The sequence below is a fragment of the Dama dama genome, chromosome 8, assembly GCF_033118175.1.
Source record: "Dama dama isolate Ldn47 chromosome 8, ASM3311817v1, whole genome shotgun sequence".
In the NCBI taxonomy this organism is placed as follows: domain Eukaryota; kingdom Metazoa; phylum Chordata; class Mammalia; order Artiodactyla; family Cervidae; genus Dama; species Dama dama.
The window spans coordinates 36231646-36254893 of record NC_083688.1 but is presented as its reverse complement, the minus strand read 5'-3'; the positions used below and the strand labels follow the sequence as shown (position 1 = coordinate 36254893).

The 23248-nt window shown below is 39.8% G+C and overlaps 1 protein-coding gene across 4 annotated transcripts in view; it reads right to left on the bottom strand.

Annotated features, from left to right (window-relative positions):
• Nucleotides 1-22559, bottom strand: part of LANCL1 (LanC like glutathione S-transferase 1) — a 50971-nt gene extending 28412 nt beyond the window's left edge. For 2 of the 4 annotated variants that reach the window (XM_061148839.1, XM_061148842.1), the window contains exons 1-4: nt 22514-22559; nt 22105-22201; nt 18576-18693; nt 846-1053 (exon numbers count right to left, since the gene is read on the bottom strand). In XM_061148839.1, the coding sequence (XP_061004822.1) occupies nt 846-1053; nt 18576-18693; nt 22105-22188 (410 nt within the window). In that variant the 5' untranslated portion in view covers nt 22189-22201; nt 22514-22559. The other 2 variants (XM_061148840.1, XM_061148841.1) reach the window with 2 other exon arrangements.
• Nucleotides 22560-23248: the final 689 nt, after the last annotated feature.

Sequence of the window (23248 nt, the reverse complement as noted above, 5' to 3'; positions counted from 1 at the left end):
CTGCAATGCAGGAGACCCTGGTTCGATTCCTGGGTCAGGAAGACTCCTGGAGAAGGGGTAGGCTACCCACTCCGGTATTCCTGGGCTTCCCTGGTGGCTCAGCAGGTAAAGAATCCGCCTGCAATGTGGAACACCTGGGTTCGATCCCTGGGTTGGGAAGATCCCCTGGAGAAGGGCGAGGCTACCCACTCCAGTATTCTGGCCTGGAGAATTCCATGGACTACAGTCCCTGGGGTCTCAAAGAGTCAGACATGACTGAGTGACTTTCACTTTAACAGTACGGCATGCAGAGTTGCAAGGCAGACAGATTTCTTAGTAGAATTCTGAAAGTGTTCAACAAACTTTACTAAAGCAAAAACTGTAGTTTGTTAGTATAAAAGTTTCATAATTCTTCATTATTCACAAGCTTCTCGGGGCTGCCCTGATTTATATTAAAATGAAACTGGATTTGCAAGTCATTAGTTCTGTAAGAGCCATTTTGGCTCTGTGATCCCTTGGGAGGCCTCTTCCAGCCCACTACAGCACATGCACCACATTTCTTCGAATTATTGATCCTGGATAGCACCCTGGACTAGTAATCACATGACTAGGCTTTTGATCCAATTTACCTTAAGGAACTGAGGTTTGATCTGGAACATGTCAGTGTCATTACATCTTGCAATAAATAAGGATTACAATGGTTGTTCCTTAACTACAACTCAGGAATAATGTGAGACTTGATCAAATGACAGCAGTAAGATTTACTGCTGAGAGAAAAGTAAATTCAATAAAACGTTCTTCTGCTAACACACACAGAGTTAAGGCAAAACGTCTAGATAGTAATTCTCAAAAAGAAACATGAGTACCGGGTGATGCACTCTTCCGCCTGCTTCTCGTTGTTCATCTTGTGATGCACCACAGCAGCGGCCGCCAGGGGGCCCCCGTCCCCGCAGAGGAAGGTTATGGAGTGCTTGCTCAAAGAGTTCAGACTCTGCTTTACATAGCCATGTGCCATCTGTAGGTAGGCAGGGTCCCCGAACACATCGTAGAGATGTAAGTAAAGCACAGCAATACCTGAAAAGCAAAAAGAAAATCATGTACAGATAAGGAAAGAGCAGTTGACTGTATTGTTCTGGGGTATTGTCTACTCAGCAGTGTTGATTTTTGATAAGCTAACAGCAAATATGTAAATTATCTGAAAATTCAGATGACCTTAGTTCTAGACTCAGCTTTATTACTAAGTAGCTCTAAGGAAAATACTCATTTTTTCTCAGTTTCCTCATCAACTCAAAATTAAAATAGGAACTCTAAGAACGCTAAACCCAAGTTTACTATGAATCCTTGTTACGCTCCAGCTATTGTGTTCTTTTTTTCTTTTGAGAGTCCTCCTATTTTATTTATTTTTGGATGTCATGGGTCTTCCCTGCCGCATGGGCTGTTCTCTAGCTGCGGCGAGTGGGGGCTACTCTCTAGTTGCGGTGCACGGCCTTCTCATGGTGGTGGCTTCTTGTGCTGCCGAGCAGGGACTTCAGGCCATGTGAGGTTCAGTGGTCGCGGCACGTGGGCTCAGCAGCTGTGGCCCCCCCGGCTCTGGAGCACAGGCTCAAGAGTTGTGGTGCAGGGGCTTACTTGTCCCACGGCATGTGGGATCGTCCCAGATCAGGGTTGAAACCTGTGTCTCCTGCATTGGCAGGTGGATTCTTTAACACCGAGTCACCAGAGAAGCCGCTGATAGTATTGTTTTTGATGACAAAAATTATACGTCATCAATTTTTGGTATAATAAATCATCACCTATCTATTTTACAAATAACAATTTACTTAATAATAAACAAGAAATGTTTGTTCTTATGAGCTGAAAAAAATTCAAAGACTGGGGAATGAAAAACTCAATTTTTCTTTGTATAGAAGATCATGTTTTGCATGAGAAGGTAGGTAGAGTAATAACCAAATCCTCCATCCCAGTACCGTTCCAGGCAGGGATTATATGAAAACTATTAAGCTATTTGAGATCTAAGAAAATAAATTCATTTTCTCAATTTTTTTTTTAACCCTGTTGAAGACCCAGTCACTTTAGGAACTATACTAGAAAAGCTGCCAATAACTTTTGCTTTGGGCTTTGATTTGCTTCTTATCCTGCTCTTGAAGGCTGCTACATGTAATTAAGGCCTTGTGAGCATGTCTGCATTCCAAATGCCTGTCACAGTAGATAGAGCCTTTTCTCGGAAGCCAACTGGTCTCAGGGCAGACTCAGAGTGGTGGGGTAGAGAGCCTGCCTGCCTGCAGCATTTCCAGAAACTCATTTCTTCCCTTAAAGTACATTTTCCATCTCATTTACCATTTTTAGAAGATACAGAGCCTCTGTTTAAATCTAAATTAATAGAGCCAATCTCTTCATGGATTTCGGGGCTGTAAAAATGCAGTTTGCAAAATTACTTTTCACTGTACTGAGGACAATTTTAAATTTAGATAGTTTTCTCATTTTGCATGGGTAACCTCCAAAGCTTTGTGCTACAGACAATTCAATTTCGCATGTATATTAAGGCCAAATTTTTATTTCCTGCCAAAGTTAATAACCTTGTCTGCTCTTTCAAAGTGGCCTGGCGTTAGTAATTCCATAAGCTGCTGATCAGACGTACCAATACTTAAGGTTTATAGACATAAGTGTACAAAGCCATGCATGTGGGTTAGAAAAAAAAATTCTCTTTTTCACAAATGATCAACGTCAAGAGCTTCTTCTAGAATTAGGTTCTTAATAGGCTTCATCTCCATCCATACCAGGCGTCTGCAGACAATCTGTTTAAACTGTTACTCTTTGATTTTTGCCCTCCTGTTCCCATCACTGCCTGAACTCCCCTAATTAAGTTATGTAGGCACCAAAGCCAGATAATGACATGACTGAGGTCCGAGAAAATAAAAAGTGATTAAATACAAGCCCGATGATTGTTTTTCTCTTCAGACCTTTGTCTCTCATTATCAACAATTCCTTTTGGACTAAACATTTAACAAACAAAACTCATTAAAGGTGTGTGCAATTTTAAAGTCTGATGCATTTCTCGTGAAAAAATATAATCATTTACAAGTCTCATGATACTTCACTTAGATGGAAATTTTTTTTATTTCTTTTTGATCAGCAGAAAATTAGCTTTCCACAGCTTCAGGATCTATTTCTGTGTTTTCATTCTGGGCCTCTGTGTCCACATATTTTGATTAAGCAATCTTCTGCACGTTTATAGTTTACACTACCTACCTTCTTCCCTGCTATGAGACACTCAAGGAAGAGAAGGGTTTCAAGTGAGGAGTGCTACTGCCAATTAGAAAAATCTACCTGGGCAAGCTTATTATAAATCAGTCTGTGTGTGTGTGGTAGTCGTCAGTCATGTCAGACTCTTTGAGACCCCATGGAATGTAGCTGTCCACGGGGAATCTCTAGGAAAGAATACTGGAGTGGGCTGCTATTTCCTTCTTCAGGGGATCTTCCCTGACCCAGGGATCGAACCCAGGTCTCCTGCATTGCAGGCAGATTCTTTACCATCTGAGTTACCAGGGAAGCATAAACCAGTCTAGGTCAGGAAAATAAAGCAAGATGCATTAAGTCAAAGACATTTAATGTTCCATCAATATATTTTACCCCAGGGAGCCTAATAAAAGAAAAAATGAGGGAATTGTCTGTGACCAAACATCTTGAACTTGATTCTTATGATCTTCTAACCTTTGACAATAGTCATGTATACAACATCATCTTTGCATAATACTGAAGGCTGACTGATAACTGGCAAGGTGGGAAATAAAAGATACAACCTCAAGGGCTCTCAGGGTAAACTCATCCAGTCCTTACATTTTCTCACAACCCTGGCCTCAATCCAGGCTTTTAAACTCTCTTTTCAAATGGAATTTTTAAATCAAAATAAATGTGTCCTTCATGGAAAAAGTCAAACAGTACTGCAACGCTTAATATACATTTGCAGTCTCTTGCCCTACTTCTATTCCTGCCTCCCAGAAGCAACCACTTTCAATAATTTTAGTTATTTTCTGTTGTATCTGCCTCATATTTCCAATAATATGCTATGTGCTTTGTCTTGATTTTTCTTCATCAAATATTTCTGATTCACATTTCACTCCAGAAAATAAGGGTTTAACTCTTGCAATAGAGACAGCTAAGCGGAAGCCCAAAATTTATCTCCCTTTTCTGTAAACAATAATGCCTTGGATTTTAGCTAGGCACATGGTTACCCAGAACAGTCTGGGTAAGAATGTGTGCATGGGTAAGTTCTGACCAATGAGACAAAGTGGAAATAATAGGGGTAACTTCAGAAAATGTTCTTGAAGGGAGCAGACCTGCTGTTTCTTTTTTCCTGGTTGGAATGTAGAGGTGATGGTGTACCTAGAGCAGCCACTTTAGGCCATGAGGTGGTAGTTCTGTGATGAGGATGGTAAAACATCAAGATCAAAGAAGTTTAGAACCCAGAGGACTGTGAAGGTGCCACACTACGACTATCTTACACAAGACAGAAATTCTGTTGTGTTAAAGCCACTGTTATTTTAGGTGTATTCCCCTTATGCAAGCAAGCCTAATCCCAAAGAACAAAGCTCTCTTCAAAGTTCAGGAGGTAGGCAGAAGGTAGACCACTTAGGGTCTAGTAAACCAGTTAAGGATTTGGGGCTTTATTTGAAAAGCACCATTTGAGAGCGTAACTAAATTTGCGTTTTTAATATTTCACTGCAGAGGGAGGTGGGAAGGATGTTCAAGGGGGAGGGACATGGTTAAACCTATGGCTGATGCATGCTGATGTTTGGTAGAAACCAATGTAATACTATAAAGCAACTATCCTTCAGTTAAAAAAAAATACATTAAAAGACATTTTATACAAAAAAAAATTTCACTGCAATTGCACTGTAAGATTTGGAAAAGAATATATGGAACAGTGGATGTAGGAGGAGCAGTTAGGAGGATGGCTGAGGCGTACAAGTGAGAGGCAGAGTAGTTGCAGTAGAGATGAAGTAAGACTGAATGGAAAAGACACCTGTCTGGAAGGTACAAGTCAACAGAACCTGCTGGGGAATGACTGAGAGGGAAATACCAAGAGGACTCCCAGGTGCCTAACTTCAACGGCTGGATGGGCAACGGTGCCATCCTCTGAGATGGCCAACACCTCGAGGGGAGGGCCACTTAGGAGGGAAGACTACAGCTGTATCCATTCATAAACTCACTCCCAAATATGATTCCAATTCTTAATGGACATTTGATGTAATGAGAAAGAATGTTTTTTAGTGGTTTCTAGGATAACACCCATCAGAACTGGTCATGAGGCTCAATGCAGGATGATATATGGAGTTTAAACTTTTTAATGTTTTCATCAATCACAGAATATGTTACATAATCAAGACCATTCTTGGGCTCAAATTTGAACAGCAGATAAAATGTCCTCCTCTATTGTTTGGTAAGCAAATGGTTGAATAATCAAGATTTCCTTCCTTTTTCTACCCTTTCACCTTTTCTTCTAGACCAGAAAAGACTGAAATGAGATTTAAAATTTGTTTGCAGTTAATTGTAAAAATATGTTCCAGATTGTTTTAGACTTTAGAATTATGTTTTTAAGAAAAAGGAAAGACTGCCCCACCTTTTATGAATCTGGGTGAAGTTTTCATTGATATAAAATTTAAGTTAAAATATTCTTCTATTATTTTAGCTGGCCCACTCCATGATGACCACCGTCATTAAACTATGAAAACTAATGCTTTTTGGTCTTAATTTGACTATCTGGTTAGGAAACATACTGACCTATTTTAAAAGAGAAAATAACCCACATGAAGCTATACACTGAGATTATTAGTAAAGCAAAATCTAATCCATTATTTTCCCATTAATCTTCAAGTCATTAAAGGTGACTTTATAAGAAGTATTGGGGAAAATATTCTAATTCTGTCAAGCAATGAGTACTTTTCTTCAGGAAGAAGAGACCATTCCTGCTCTGGATGGTGTCTTTACTTCCCAAAGGGAACAGGAAAGCTGTTACTGGGCCGCCACCTCCAGTTTACATGTAAAGTCAGACACGTTTAAGTAATATCAGCAAAAATGAATCAATCAAGTGCCATTTAGAATGAAGCATTATAAGTCAGTAATTGCTTTAGAAACAGCATGTTAATTCTGTGGTTATTCATAGCCTCGGACGCTGACCTGGTGGAGGAGGAACAGACAGGTGGACACAGTACCCTCTTCTACCCCAGAGATAAAAAAACATCATCAGGAAGGAGGTATGGGCAGAGTGTGGACTGAAAGGGAAGCTTCATTTGTGGGAAGCCTGAAACAGAGCAAACGCAGAGAGTACTCCCAGCACATGGAATCATCTAAGCAAATCCACGTGGACAAGAAGACCAGGGGATGACCTGGCTAGTAAGACTGGACTCCTTGGGGGTTCAAATTGTTAAAAACGAGACACAGAAATTTAGATTTAATGCTAATCTATTGTCAATTTATGTGAAGAAGGAGTATTCAAAAACACTATTTTTCAAAGATAAATTCAGCCATATGTGTTAGTCTAGGTCCTGCAAGATGGGACTGAACATGCAGGACTTCACTAGGGACACACGTAACATGAAGGGTACCGCAGGGCCTCATGCCAGCAATTGCATGCTGCTCCCACGTGCGGCCCCTGGACCAGAGGGGGTCTCACCTAACTAGAAAGAAGTTGAGAGGTCTAACCCTCCTGGAAACCAAGAAGGAGAGGGGCAACCAGATATGAATGAGCACTAGAACTGTCTGATACAGGGCCTGGTGGGGAGGTGGCAGAAAGAGGAAGCCAAATCTTGGACAGGTCAGTTCTGAGATGTTCATCAGACATCTCAGTGGAGATATCAAGCAGGCAGCAGGATGCATGGGTCTGAGTTTAGGGAAGACAGGTTGGACAAATGTCCTCCAGAAAATAAAAAAAGAACCTACTTATCTCCTAAGATCTCAGAGGCCAGTAGAAACCCAGATATCTATTACTTTGATCTAATAACTTGTGGAATCTGTCTGGTTGCTCAGAACTAGTGTTCACTATGACAGACTGCAACCTTAAGTATCTACAGAAACCTAAGTTAGTTAAAATTAACAAATTTAAAATTCAGTTTCCCAGTCACACTGACCACATTTCCAACACTTGGAAATGTAATTAACATATGGCTAGTGTAATTAACATATGGCTACTGGCTGCTGAATGGACAGCAAAGAAACATATTCATCACTGCAGAAAGGTTCAAGGACAAGGACATTACTGCATTAGGGACAGATGTCCTTCTTTATATAAAAAGTTCAGGATGTCTGGCACTGCTTACAGATTCTCCCAGGAATCTCTCAGTTTTAAATTGTTGAAAACTAATTTACTTGAAAGACAAAAAACAAATAAAACTTTGCTGTAACGGAATCCATCCTGGCTTTCAGTATAAATGCTCTGAACCAGATTTTTTTCTATTCTGTTTCCTTCTGTAGCTACAACTCTGGCAAGGGAGGGTGAATTGTATAGAGGCACTTCTAAATCTGCAATTTCCTTACTCAGCTACTTATCCCCAGCAGTACTATAAATATAGCCAGCTGTTGAGAAGTAATTAATAGGAAGCCTTTGAATTTCTGAGGGATCATTAGTCCTATTCATCTTGACCAATCAAGACCTTGATGCATCTCAAATGTCTATGGAGATGATAAAAATCTCCACAGATGTATGAAGCTCTCAAAGCACTTCTCCGTAATTCTGCATTTGAGATTATTCCTTAACATTATTCATTTATTTTACAACCAGCCTACACTGACATAAAAACCTCTGCCTTGGTACTTCAGCTCTGCAAGTTATTTCCTTACAGGTTAGGTGCTTTTGAAGACTCTTCTTCATGTATGCTCTGGTGGGGAAAATCACGTTCAGATTATGGATACTGCTGCAACCACTGGAGATGTTCAGTCAACGCCCAAGAATGTGTCTTAATAGTTTTGAGTGATACGGAGACAAGAACTTCCTAAAGGAGGGGGGCTGGGTTGCTTCACCCTAAGTTTCAAACGAACGGTTCCCTAGTTGAAATTTCAAAAGCTCATCAAATTTTTTTTTTGTTCAGATTAATAAAAATATGAGAAATTAAAGTTTTCTCTAAATAACCCCATACAGTATGATCACCTGCTTTCTAAGCAGGCTGGTATTTTCTAATGCATTATTTTTAATAATTATCCTAACTATGATTGTGTTTTGAGTGTGTGTGCTTCCATTTCCTCAGCAAAACGACAGCGTCTTTAGGGCGGGGTTCCCGGTCCCTGCAGTCATTCCCCACAGAGCCTGGATGCGAGCACTGGACGGACCAGTACATCCAGTCTGTCTTCAGACTGAAGCTGGGCGTAGCGCCGGCTTCCCAAATAACTCCAGTACTTTTAATACAGGTAAGCTGAGGAGGAAACTAGTTGTGACTTTAAATCCTTAATTTAAAAATACTGACCCAAACAAAGAGGTGGAATTGTAAATAAAAAAAGGCAAATGAGCACGCTGAAGAGGTGTCTTCTTTTCTCCATTATCTATTTCCAGAACCAAACAGGAAGAGAGATTAAAATGAAAAAAAGGGGGATTATTATACTTTCCTCCTTCCTTCCCTCAGTGCCCTGCAGAGTACTGCTTCCTAACTGTCAAATTAGGAAGCACTCCTATTCGTTATTCAGACTACCATGGAAAGTGAAAGTGTTAGTCGCTCAGTTGTGTCGACTCTTTGCGACCCCATGCACTGCAGCCCCCTGCTAGGCTCCTCTATCCACGGCATTCTCCAGGCAAGAATACTGGACTGGGTAGCCATTCCCTTCTCCAGGGGGTCTTCCTGACCCAGGGATTGAACCCGGGTCTCCCACATTGCAGGAAGATTCTTTACCGTTTGAACCATCAGGTAAGCCTTAGACTGCCATAATAGGTGATAAATCCTTTAACACAATAGTTATTAACAGTACAGGTTCGTGACTCACTGCTTGAGATCGAAGCCTATCTATGCTACTTCCTAGCTGTGTGATCTCACTCCACTTACTAAACCTATGTGTGCCTGAGCATCTTTATCTATTAACTGGAAATAACAGTAGCTACTCCATGTATGTGTGTGTGCATGCTAAGTCGCCTCAGTCATGTCCGACTCTTTGTGACCCATGGACTGTAGCCTGCCAGGCTCCTCTGTCCATGGGATTCTCCATGCAAGAATACTAGAGTGGGTTGCCATGCCTCCTCCAGGGGATCTTCCAGACCCAGGGATCAAACCTGTGTGTCTTATGTCTCATGCATTGGCAGGCAGGTTCTTTAACAATAGCGCCATCTGGGAAGCCCAGCTACTCCATAGTTAACTGTAAATCATTCTAATCAGTACAACAGTCTTCAGCACCCAGTAACTACTCAATGAATGCCCAACTCCCATTAGTCTGTGATTCTCTCTGAGTGCTGAATGAGTTGCTTTGTCTCATCACTGATGCCTGATCTAAAGGGACAGAAAATACAGAGGGAACCATATTCTTCTTCCTCCTCCTATCTCCTGTCTCTCTCCTCTCTCACTGGCTCCTCTGAGGAGGGTTAGCAAAGTGTTTCCTGCACATATTCTGAAAATCTTCCCCACATCAGGCCATCTCTCTTCTCCTCAATCTTGTTTTCATATTGCCATCTACTCCTTGGCTGTCCAGAGGCTCTTTAAGTCTAGGGAGTTCTCAGGTGGCATGGTGGTCAAGAATCCTCCTAACAATGCAGGACATGCAGGTGACTTGGGTTTTGATCCCTGGGTCAGGAAGATCCTCTGGAGCAGGAAATGGCAACGCACTCCTAGTATTCTTGCCTGGAGAATCCCTTGGTCAGAGGAGCTAGGTGGGCTATAGTCCACTGGGTCGCAAAGAACTGGACACAACTGAGCATGCACGCACATGAGAGCAGGTAAGTTTAAATTAGGGGCAAGAAGGGGGAAACCCACTTTATGTCCAGGTCTAAACGATATGCTCTTTATCCAACCCTGCCAAGTATAAAGTGAATATTATGTATGAGCCCTGTCTCATTGCTGAGTTCATTTCTCAATTGCATCAGAGGTTGAAGGGAATGGGATGTAATGAACTCTTTCACATCCTTGAGACATGAAATGAGTTGGATTCTCACTCTTTCCCCATTCTAGTTTTGTTTGTTACTGCTTTTAGTTTGCACAGATGGTAGCTAGAGTAGTAAAAGACAGGTCATTTCCCTTTCACTTATCCATTCATTCATTCAACAATATTTATTAAGCACCCGCACCAACTATGGACCTGGCATTGTGTAAACTGCTAAAGTTAATGGAATGAAATTGACAAGACATGCCACCTGGTATTGTGGGTAAAAATCAAATGCTTAGATATATGTCTTCTTTCTTTACCTCCTGTCAATTCTTCTGATCTACCTACAAACACTCTCACCCTGCTTCCCCCAAGCACACTGGTGATATCTAAACCCTACAGCTGTTTCAGGCCTGAGTCTCAGCCATTTATTACTAAGATCACTGACAGCGCAATGACGTCCGCACCTTATAAACTGTAGGCACAGAGAAAGCAGGCAGCATTCACGGTGCATGCATCTATCCAGTGATCATCATGAAGGGCCCTCACAGCCCCACTGGAGATCCACGCCACTGATTCCTTCCATTTGTCCTAACAGTGTTGGGTGGGAGGCACCGATGCCTCTCATGACAGTGAAGGACACTTGGTCAAGGCTCAAATTAGACACTGAAATGCTGGCTTTGACAAAGAGCTACTTAGAAGAATATCAAATTGCAAAGAAAAGACACCTGGCCAGAGCAATTCCTTTCAAATATCTGATATCAGCAGAAAGTAACACCCACATGCTAAAACTGTAGCTCAGAGGCTATACATTTGGCAGATCAGAGGAACAGCATCTTGAAACACTTTAATAACTTGCATTTAGAGCGTGAGTTAATATTACTCTAGGGATTATGCTGCACATCCTCTTATTTAAAATGTTATCTAATACTTGAAAAGAGGAAATATATGCCAATCTTAGCCTCATTAACTTTGCGAGTTGGTACAGAAGATTGGGTCATGTCTTTTAGAACTAAAGCCGCTAGAGTCCTGTGTGTATTTTTTAAATGTGAGTCGATCATTATTTCCCTTGGGAATTATCATAGTTAAGAGTGGGGAAAAATGAAATTAAATGAGGGCTAGCACCTTTCCTCATTCCCTCTTAAAGACACTAGTGAGATCAGCCATCCCTTGGGTTTACTTTTCTTACTTTGTTATCTGCAAGGGAAGCAATCTTTCCTACTAAATGCTAATTTCTAATGTGAGAAAACTTCATCTGCTCACTAATCCTTTATAATAATAGTACCTCACCAGTGCTTCACGTTTTCCATTTTATAAAGCACTTTACAATCTTCTCCCTCCTAGAACAAATCTACTTGGAGCAAAACCCAGATGGCAGGGGGCGTCATGTCCTCTGGTGAGTCCCCACAGATCCCTGGGCACCACCTGTGTGCATGCAACCTCAGTCCTGTCTGACTCTTTGGGACCCTGTGGACTGTAGCCCACCAAGTTCCCCTGTCCATGGGATTTCCCAGGCAAGAATACTGGAGTGGGTTGCCATTTCCTTCTCCAGGGGATCTTCCTGACCCAGGGATTGAACCCGTGTCTCCTGCATCTCCTGCAGTGGCAGGCAGATTCTTCACCACTGAGACACATGGGAAGCCCACTGTCAAGGAAGTCCCTATTCATTTTTTAAATGCGAGCAAGTTATTAGATGAGTTTTTTTTAACTTAACTCATTTAACCATAATTTACTTAAAAGTTATTGATACCTTGCCTTCTGTTAGTCCTTCAGGATGGTTCAAAAAACAAGCTACTGAACAGAAATGGACTAACCCTTGCTGGGTCTTTGATCTGGAGTTATCTCTGAAAAATAACCTTTGAAAACAATCTCAATTTGTGATTAAGTATATTTACTAGGATAGGAATTTCCTGGCAGTAAGTGGTTAGGATCCCATGATTCCAGTGCAGGGAGCATGGGTTCAGTCCCTGGCAGGGGCATCACCTACCATCACTTAATAGCTGGACTTCAGATTTGATCTTAAGGGGTTTCCATGCCTGCTATGCCAGACAGACGCACCGTCTGCTGTGTGCATGGGCACAGTGAACGGTTCTTGCAGGGGCAACTAAAGATCTAAACAGCTTCCCTTGCCTCCCAAGCTGGGAGTGCATAGCAAAGAATTCTTGAAACTCTACTGGGAAAGGATTAAAGCTAAAAATGAACAACTCAATGCTTACTGCTAGTGTATGTCATACATCAATATCACGATGCAGTACACTTCTGTGTATTCGATTTTACAGAGGAGGATTTCAGTGAAAAGAGCTGAGGCTGTTCATGTCAAATATTGCTTATTAACAGTTGCAAGAGCTACTGATTGCTTTCAGACTATGGGTAATGTTTTACACAAGAGGATCCTCAACAAGCCTTTTCAAATACAAGCAATTATGAGGAAAAGCTTCTGTTTTGGCCCAGTTAATTTTCTATCCTGGAGCCATGCTCTGAATATATTAATTTAGGATTAGAAAGCGGAAGAACACTCTAAGGAACAAAGGTGCAGATTACACTTTTCTAGCTGCAAATGCCCTTAAATCTTTCTAGGGTTTTTACTCTATGTCCAGTCGCAAATAACTTTTTCCTGTAGACATTTTAATAGTAGTTATTCTTGCCTTTCTAACAAGCCACGATTCCCTCAATCTTTCCAAATTCCTGTCATGTTTTTGCAGGGCTTATTCTGACTTTTTCTAAAACACTTATAATTGACTAGTCATTAGCCATTTCTAAAAAGTTGGTATGGCTCACATTACTTCATCTCATAGCTTATGTGTTGGTCTTCTTCACTTGCCTTTTTTACCTATCAAATGTATGGAGTAAACCCAATGTAGGAGTGGAGAGTAAACTCCAACCACCCACCCCCGCCAACACACACACACACATTCTCAGAGACCAAAGAGCAGGGCTCTATCTTTGTCACCAACTAGCTGTGTACCCTTGAACAAGGTACTCAGCCTCGCTCTGATTCAGTTTCTCATCTGCAAAATCAGGGTATGAATAGTATGCATGCCATGGAGCTGCCTTGAGATGCAGAAGCGTTATTTAATGCAGAGCACCTACCTGAAGCCTGGCATATAACATCGGTGACTGGCATATATGCACATACACACTCGCTCCTGTCATTCAAATGTAAATCCTATTAGCACTTTATTAACAAGAATCAAATTTTAATTTTTCCCCTTATCTTTCCACAGTCAAATGATCATGAAATTGCATACTGACGATCCTCATTCCTTTAGGAGCCAAAATTCATTCAATCAATGTATTTTATTATTAAAGTATTGAATTGTGTTTTGAACATTAATGTATAGTAATAATGTGTTAATTCTCAATTACTGACTGAAAAAATTGATTATTCACAACACTTCATTCCTAAATAAGTAAAAAAGAGACCAGAGGGATTTGTGGTAAAAATTGCTTCATTTGCCAATAAGAGATAGTTATGAGATTTTAAAATTATTCTTTCTTTACTACCTAAGGATCAAAGCATATCACTTCTCTGCAGTGAATAAAAAAAGATAAACACCAAAGAATACACCTTGTAAAACTGCACCATGACAACCCACAGGTATAAATAAAGGCTTCAGAGATGATATCTGAATCCTATTAAAAGTTTATGTTAATCACTCTCATCACCATATTATATATATCCTCTGCTTTCATTTAAAAATAAAAGCCAAGATAATTTTAGTTGTAAAAGTTTGTAAAGTCGATGTTAAGTACTTTCTAAAGCAATGATCTGCTTCTTTTGAGTGTCAATTTAAACTTGTATATGTCACCCTTACCAGTAAAGCAGTATAGTGTCTTCTAAAGCACATATAACACACAGAGGTACTCTAGCAGAAAAGTAATCTATCACTATTAGTCTCAGTTTTTGTTGGAAAATTAAAAAATGATGCAAGTCCCATTTTTCAGTTTTAAGTTCATATGTAAACATTAAAAACACACGGGTGCTTTTTCTCTTCACTGAAACTCTTTCAAGATCAAGCTGAACAACTGAGACAAATCTAGGCATAGCATGAATGAAGTATCATGAAGTTGGGCAGCCTAGCCCTGTGGTTTTCTTTGGAGTCATGAACCAGAAACACAGATACAGGACTACAGGGTGTACTGAGGATTGACAAATGTTACAAACAAATTAAGGACTTTATAACTCTGTGACAAGCCAGTGAGACTTTGAGAGGAAGCGGAAAGGAGAGGCAGAGAGCTGTCTACTGGGGCTGAGAAACCACTAATGTTTCACAGTGTTTAGAACCTGCTGTAGCCCCATTTCTAAGTTTAAGTTATACTTGGCTCTAGAAAAATGATTTATGATTTGGCATTTCTAGAATAGTTCCTTTCTATGGCAGGTTTTATGAAAAGACTATTACTTATAGAAATTAAGGAACTTAAAAGTGAGTAAGAAATTTTCAGTCAAAATCCAAATATTAATCTCCCTAGAAATACAGAGTAGGCAAAATATTGCTTAGCATATTTCAAACATTTATCAGTTCAGTTCAGTTCAGAAGTTCAGTCTGAGAAACAGTCAGACTCTTTGTGACCCTATGGACTGCAGCATGCCAGGCTTCCCTGTCCACTGCCAACTCTCGGAGCTTACTCCAACTCATGTTAATGATAAATTTATCCTTATAAAAATTCTCCCAAATTAGAGAGCCAGGTTAGAGAGCCTTTTGCAGATGGAAAAACTGTGGCTTACTGTCTACATGCCTTGTGCGAACAAAGGAACAAAAAAGGATCCTTTTTCATGTTGTACAGAACTTAGAGATTTCTAGGTCTTACCCCAAATCCACGCTCCTCACAGACCCCAGCTTAGACTACATTCACCATCCTTCCTTGTTAAGGGGTATGACCATGTGACTATGTTCTACCCAATGCAAAGAAAGTAGAATTGAAATGCTGAGTAGGATTTCCTGGAAGTCTTATTTTAAAGGACGAAATGCATTTTTTCTTTGTCCTTTTCCTCCCTGCAGCCTTGAAAAGCCCATATAATCGCTGGATATTCAGTTGTTATTTGGTCAAGGGACAGAAGCTAGTGCTGAGGGATGTTGTAGCTATTGCTGAGTCACTAAGTGGCATCTGACCCTCTGAAATCCAAAAAAGGGCAATGCCAAAGGATTGGCTGAGGGACGATGGAGAGAAAGAAATGAGCCTGGGTTCCTTTTGACATCCTGAGGCTATCACCGTAGCTCTGGACCACCTCCCTCTGGCTTTCCTTTACATCTTTTTGTTTTGTTCAGTTGCTAAGGCATGTCTGACTCTTTGCTACCCCACAGACTGCAGCATGCCAGGCTTCCCTGTCCTTCACTATCTTCCTGAGTTTGCTCAAACTCATGTCCATTGAGTCAGTGATGCTATCTAACCGTCTCAACCTTTGCTTCCGTCTTCTCCTCTTGCCCTCAATCTTTCCCAGAATCAGGATCTTTTCCAATGAGTCGGCTCTTCGCATCAGGTGGCCAAAGTATTGTAGCTTCAGCATCAGTCCTTTCAATGAATATTCAGGGTTGATTTTCTTTAGGATTGATTGGTTTGATCTACTTGCTGTCCAAGGGACTCTCAAGAGTCTTCTCCAGCACCATAGCTTAAAAGCATCAATTCTCTGGTGCTCAGCCTTCTTTATGGTGCAACTCTCACATCCACACTTGACTACTGGAAAAACCAAAGCTTTGACTATACAGTCAGCAAAGCGATGCCTCTTCTATTGCATCAGAGAAAAAAAAATTTATTGTGTTTGAGCCACTGTAATTTTGATTATTTTGGGTATATGAAACTGAACCCAATCCTAGTCCAAAAACAATCCTATCCAAATCAGCAAAGAAATCAGACTGTATTTCTACTGGGGAGTGAAACTTAACAAAATAAGATAGAAATTTAAGGTTCTAATTGTAACAATCATGTTACAATCATAGTTTCTCAAATAAACCACATATCATATGAAAAGAGTTTTACTGCATATGATAATAAATATTTAATAGACGTGAATGCTGAAGAAGGAAATAAAGTTTTAAAAAGTTTCTATAATTAATGTTTCCCAAAGGAATGTTATTTTGGCAAAATTAATAACAAGAGCAAATAATAATATTTATAGAAATATGATCCTAAATTTGGTGACCAAAGTTAAAAACATACAATCCTCTTTTCCTCAAAAGAATTACTTTTTGAAAGATAATAAGGCACAAAAGTAACACACAAAGCTACCCATTAGTATGTAAACACTGCTTTGAGACAGAACACAAAGTATTTTTATTGTGTTAAGATGCTCATGAATGTATTTTTGCTAATAAAATTGCAGTTATGAATAGATGATAGTTGATAAAACATAATATGATATTATGATATTCTGTGGTTGAATCAGCTTTAGTTTCTCCCGCAACAAATTTTATGTTGTTCAGATGGAATATTTGCATAGGAAAGCATTTTACTTAGGAAAACACTGGAGGAGACAATCCATTCTATGTGGCAACAACGGCTTTATAGCAGTGCTTGATCAGGAGGCATTAGGAACCTTGCCTTGAAAGCCATTATCAAATTTATCTAGAAAATTTAATGCTACATCATAAAATAACCAGCAACTGCAGAAATCCTTAACTGCTTACTATGCCAATTTGCCCCTGCTTTCAGGAGACAGCAATGAATATCATAGATACGGAAGGATAAAAGAGTTGAAGGACACAGGCAATTCAAAGAAAATGATGCCAAAAACTCCATATTGCCAGAAAAATTTTAAACAAACTTGCATTCTACTTTGGAGTAACTTTTTCTTTTTTCTATTTCCAAAGAAATTTTAACTTTGATTCTCAACCAGCTCTGCCAATAGTGAAGTTTTTCCTTAGGTTGTCAAACGATCAATTCAAACTTGAAATCAATCACCACTTCTTTTGCTCCTAAAGCAAGGTACCTCATGATATATAATAATATAAGCTCACCTGAAGGAGGTGAGTTACAGATTTATGTCATTCTTTTAACAATCAGTTACGGAATGAGATCCAGCCATCTGTCTCAGTTGTCCTGTTCTGTTCAAATCCTCATAATTTTAAATAAAGAAGAGCAATACTAATCAATAAGATTTATTTACCAATGACTGCACACCTGGAACACAGCATAGCTACTCAATAAATGACAGCTGTTGCTATAATGTCTCTCTTGAAACAAAATACTTTCATTTTATTCTCATCTTAACATTTCTTGTGTTAAGCTTCTAAATCCACAAAAATTATAACACTATACTATAAAAGGGAGGGTCCAACACGTAGCTCAGATGGTAAAGAATCTGCCTGCAATGCAGGAGACCCGGGTTTGACCGGGTTCGACCCGGGTTCTGGTTTGGGAAGATCCTCTGGAGAAGGGAAAGGCAATCCCTCCAGTATTCTTGCCTGGAAAATCCCATGGACAGAGGAGCCTGGCGGGCTATAGTCTGTGGGGTCTCAAAGAGTCAGACACAACGGAGCAACTAACAATAACACTATCTAGACCACTCCTTCTGTTTTATAAAAGACTGACCTTAAACATCCCCGAGAGATTAAAATTTTACTAATTTTCTCTGCCTTCCCAAACTCAAGAGAAGGAACAGAATCACTTGCCATAACAGAGGATTACTAAGAGGCTGCTACTATTAACAGTAAATTCCTCTACTCTCAAGGTATGCTCTGAGAAAGACCATCACCATCTGCATCAGGACCATGGAGGCTTGTAAACTGCGGATTCCTGGGTCCTGCTCAAGAGTACTGAGGCAGAATCTTGCTGTGAGGCCTAAGAACCTGCATTTTTATGATAAGCACCATTGCCTTAAAATCAAATCCAAACCTCTTAAGCTAAAAACCTATTCCTCCTTGTCTGCTTTTCAGAATGACTGGGAAACATGAAGTCTCTAACCTGTGTTTCCTTCAAGATTAGAAAGCTGTCTTCCCTCTCTGCATTTGTAAGCTAGCTGCAGTTCAACTTTCCTTCTTTGGTTTGCCTCTTTCTCACTTTTTTGACATCTATGTACAGTTTTCCCCCAAACTTTCTCAACCTCTCAATGGCCAGCAAAACAGTGAATGCACATCAATGAGCAATGACTATAATGGAGGATTAGTTCATGGAATCTATACTCTATACTGAGTTCCCGTATGGACACTTGTTATATGGTAACTTAAAAAAAAAAAAAAAAGACAATTTTGGACATGTTTTATTTTCCATGGGTAAATTCGCCTGTTTCATGCACTGCATTTTGGGAATCTTTCCAACTCTTCTCAGTGAAACTCCGTTTCTGAATTAACTATGTAACACTGAACATCAATTTTTCACCCAAGTATGAAAGCCACCCAAATTTGTGTCAGGCACGAATTCTAGGAATATGCTTACTCTGCTCTAAATTCTGGACACTGTTAAAGATCCAGAAGATACCAGGTTAGGCTGAGAGCACAGCCTTCTCCCCAGAAGCAATTATTCCTATGCAGATGCAGGAAGCACTTAAGGGTGTACCATTCAGCCAGGCAGCTCTCCTCTCCCACGCTTGAGCCAGCTCCCAGTCATACCTGCCCAACCAGTGTAAACAGTGCTATCCCGAGGGTCTGCTGACTTCAGGCCTCTCTCCATTTGCTGAAGAAGCTCTCGAATCTTATTGTTCAAGCGTTGTGAGAACTCAGGAGTCAGCTGTAGATATTAAAGGGAAAACAAGTGTCAAAAAATATAGGCCACTTGGTGTCCTAGACTATAGGCTGTTAGAAATAGGAGGGTACTTCATTTCCTTTCAAGCTGCAGTTTTTTGCCTGAGAGAACAGGACAATTATTTTATTCTTAAACAACAAGGATGAATGAACAAAATGTAAAAGTGCTACTGTATTTTCTTACTCAAGTAAGGAAATATTTTTAATGTAATTTAAATGTTTTACATACAAATTTTAATTAAATATTAGACTGCCAGTGATAAACAGGATCACAGTTATTTCCATTTACTAGGAGTCATCTATTATTTAACTCAATATTTCATTTTATAATAAAAACCATTTTATTAAACTAAGCATAAAACAGAAGATATTTGCTGTTTTCAAGCAATTGGATTTTTAGTATTCAGGCAGATGCAATGTTAATTCCCTAAAAAAATACTAATTGCTTCTGTTGTTTAAAAAATGATGATAAATATTTATAAAAAATCCATTTAGAAAAAAATGTATAAACATTTTTAAAAAACTGTAGAAGTAGCATAAGAAAAGCTAAATAAATTCACAGATATTAGGAGCCTTCAGCAGAGTAGAAAAAACATTGGATCAAAAACCCACATAAAAACCCACGCCCAGCACAGTGCCTGGCTGGCTACAGGCCTCACAAATATCACTCAATGAATGAGCCAGGCTACATCCTTGTCTGCTATTAGCTGAGTGACCATGCTCAACCTGTAACTTCTTTATGCTTCAGCTGCCTTGTAAAGTCAGGATAATAACACCTGACCCACCAATGTCAAAGGTGCACTGAGGACCAAATGAGATCATGGGTCTCATATCCTTTGCATTCAGGGATTCAAATGCTGACATTTTTACTATTTTAAGCAATCCAATGGTCTATAAAAATATTTTGGATATAGACTGAAAACACACTAAGTCAGGTGTGGGGTTGGTGACATCCATGTAAAGGACCACAGATGAAGGGCAAATGGTGAGGCTTACCAAAAAGTTATATTATTTGTTCTAATAAGTGAAAAACATTTAGAAAGTTCTGGATACGTTGAATCATTAAGTGTCTTAAAAGGTCACTTTAATATATACCTCTATTTTTAGTAATCTGCTCTGATTCTCAGACTTGGACTTCACAAAGCATTAAAATAGTGAAATAATGTTGGGGAACATTACAAAGGTACAAACATTTCATCACATAAGGATGGTAAAAACATATGTAACAATGACCTGGAAGCATCATAACCTCATTTTTTTAAAAAAGGCATTTTAAAAAAATGTAGGAAGGCAGTAGGAAAAAAATGTAGGAAAGAAAAATGTAGGAAAGGCAGTATCAGAATTATTAGTGGTAATAAAAGACATTAAATTTTACTGATACTTTGAAGACTACCTCTGATAAGGCAAATTAGATGATCAACCATACCTGGGTTATTTATTCTAAAGCATCACTATGATCCCTTATTTCACACTCTGAAGAAGAAACCACATTGTTTGACGGACACATTCCCATCATTTAACAATGTCTGCCAAGACGTTAAGATTTCAACAAGCCTTAAAAACACATTTAGTAAGATAAAATATACTTCAGTATTAATATAAAAGGCCTATAAATCTTAACTAGATAGAAGAGTGCATCTACATAAGAACATGTCATATTCTGTTCGTAGATCATGGATAATTTATCATCTTGCCTGACCTTACTGTAAGCGACCAAGAATAATGAGAATGCCTCAGCCTCAAGAAGGGACGTTACCTTCCATTTGGCACATAATTGCATTTAATAAAAGCGACCTGCCTAAGAATATTGATTGCTTGTGGCAGACCAAAAAATTATTCAAACCTAGCAAATATATGAAGAGTTTCTAAAAGCCCTTTTTCAATAGATGCCAGAAAACAGAGCAGTTCCTTATTGAAATATTCGCATTAACAAATTAAGGAGGACAGATCTCCAGGGTCTGTTTCTTAGTGTTCAACATTAAACAATTTTAGAAGTGGGAGGAGGATTGTCCAAAAACCATGTGTCAGGCAATAAATTACACTATTATTTTGGTGCCAGAGTTCAAATTTATGAGTATTGTTATTTTTCTCCCTTAGATACAGTCTTAAATTTGTAATTAGCATTTACTTTATAAGCAGCCTAAACAGCAAGCTATGTTCCATTGAAGGCTTCTGTCATTAGGATCTATACTCAACTGTTCTCTTTGCCAAGAAACATGAAGCTGCAGATCTTCCTCCAAAAAGACAAGAGAAGACAAATGCTTCAGCTTCAAGATCTGCAGAGCTAGGCAGAACCCAGGTCCAAAAAGCCAAAAGGAAGCCATCTGGCTTCAAGGTAGTGATTAGAGGCCTTGTTTCGGCGGTTCAATTCTGGTCTTAAAAGAATCATATTAATTCCAGCTCTATATACACTTAGGCAGCCTTCTATCTTACAACTCTCTGCCATCTCTTCCATTCCTCCTACTTGCACTACCCAAGTTAAACTACAATGCTTAGTGTTTTAAAGAATCAACAGAATTACTGAAAGTTCACTTGGGGCAGATATGGAATCTCTAAGGCCCTTCAATCACAAGCAAAATGCTTTTTGTATGGCTGATGAGCCTAGAAGAAATTAGCTGGTAAAATTTAAAAATGTGTGCACATTTAAAGAGATCACTCTTCCCACCTAACACTTAACACTTCCCACCCAACACTTTCTCGACTAGGTGTATACCCTCTTAACAATTATGTTCACAGGCATGAGAAAACACAGGCCTCTGGAATCTCAAGCCCAGGTTCTCTTTGTAACCCTACGGTGACTTGTGAGGTGCCCATCAGTTTAACTGACCACTTTCACGTATTCATTCATTTATTTATTTTCCAGTTGTGGGGTTGAGTGGAAATGGGACAAAGATTTCAGGCCTGTGTCCCAAACCTCTCTTAGCAGCTGCAGTTTAAAGATGTCTTCATTGCATTCTGGTTTACCCTCGTCCTTATCCTGCCGGTACTCCTGTTCAATCAGAAAACAGTAACACTGCCCATGTGAAAAGCCAGCACGATTTCTCACCTCTCTTGAAAAACAAACCAAAAATGATTTAAAAAAAAAAAAAAGGCAAGATTACACAGTAAATTGCAGAGCTGCCAATTTTGATAATTTAAATATCAATGGCTGAAGTTATTTCAATGATCAATTACTATTACAAATATTATGAACAACTTCTTATATAAGTTCAACATGTTAGAGCTCAAACTATTTTCATATGTACTTTATATATTTGAAGTATTTTATATGTTTATACTGAAATTATGTATTTTTTTAAAAAGGGATGGTCATCCCTTTCTTTCAGGCAAAATCGAACTACTTTCCAAACACTGGGGTTTGGAGGTAGGGGTGGAGGCAGAAATTTCCCAAACTCACCCTCCCAGCAGAATCAAAGTAGCCTTCGGCCAGGGATTTGTTATAATCGGCATAAGGATTCGGGAAGGCCCTTTGCGCCATCATGCCAGAAACGAGCCTGCAGAACAGGGGAAAAAGAGAATCTACGTTGAGATACGGGCCAAGGCCGCGTTCGGAAGGCGGCGGCCAGCGCCCGGGGAACACCTTCCTTCCAGTCCCTCGGCCACTGCGCGGTCCTGGCGGTTCGAGTGGACCCCTGGCCCCCCGCGGCCCAGCCGTCAGGGTGTGGCACCTCCGCAAAAGGGCTGCCAGGGCTCCTAACCCACCGCGACGAAGGGGGTCCGTTTTGCACCCCACGTTCACACTCCTGCGATTTTAAGCAACTACCCGTCCAAGGTCCCAAAGCCCCGTTAGGTCTCTGGCCACTCACCCCGCCGCCTCCGGACAAAACTGAAGCGACGCTTTCACTGCCCACTTCCTGCCAGCTGGACCAATCAGAGCCTTCGCTACTCCGGAGGCCCGCCCCCTTCTCATTTTCAGTTTTTAAAGAGACAGAAGTGTTGTTTCTAAAGGGTGGGACAGGTGATTTAATTCTTGGAGAGCTGGAGAGGAACAGATCTTAGAGTAATGTGCAACTGTCGGCAATGTTTCCTACCTTTATTCTCCTTTAAATTAAAAAAAAAAATCAAGTAAACTAATTTAAGTCCAGATGATTCTCAAGAATTCGTTTTTTTTTTGTTGTTGTTTTTTTTTTTTTAATTTGGAGAAGAAAACTTTGAGATCTAAACACATTCATAGTCCTACTGCTAGGACTGAGACTGAATAAAATTGAGGAGGATTATGTCTCTCCAGAGATTTGCCAAGCTTTTTTTTTTTTCTTAAACAAAAAATGTAATAAAACACCATCATCACTCTTAGTGACAAAGGTCTTTGGAGATAATTTATGATAATTTAACCTAAAAGGCACCCAGTCAATGTGAGTGGCCACCGGCAAGGTGTCACATGGCAGCTGCTAACACTTCAAGGAAAATAACATGAAAGCACAAATCACAGCTCTTAAGAACTTTAATCTGCTCCTTTAGTTTAAGTTAGACCATAATACTGTATACCCAAGCCCTTTAAAAAGATAACAATGTCCAACAGAGCAAGATGTAACATTCAATTT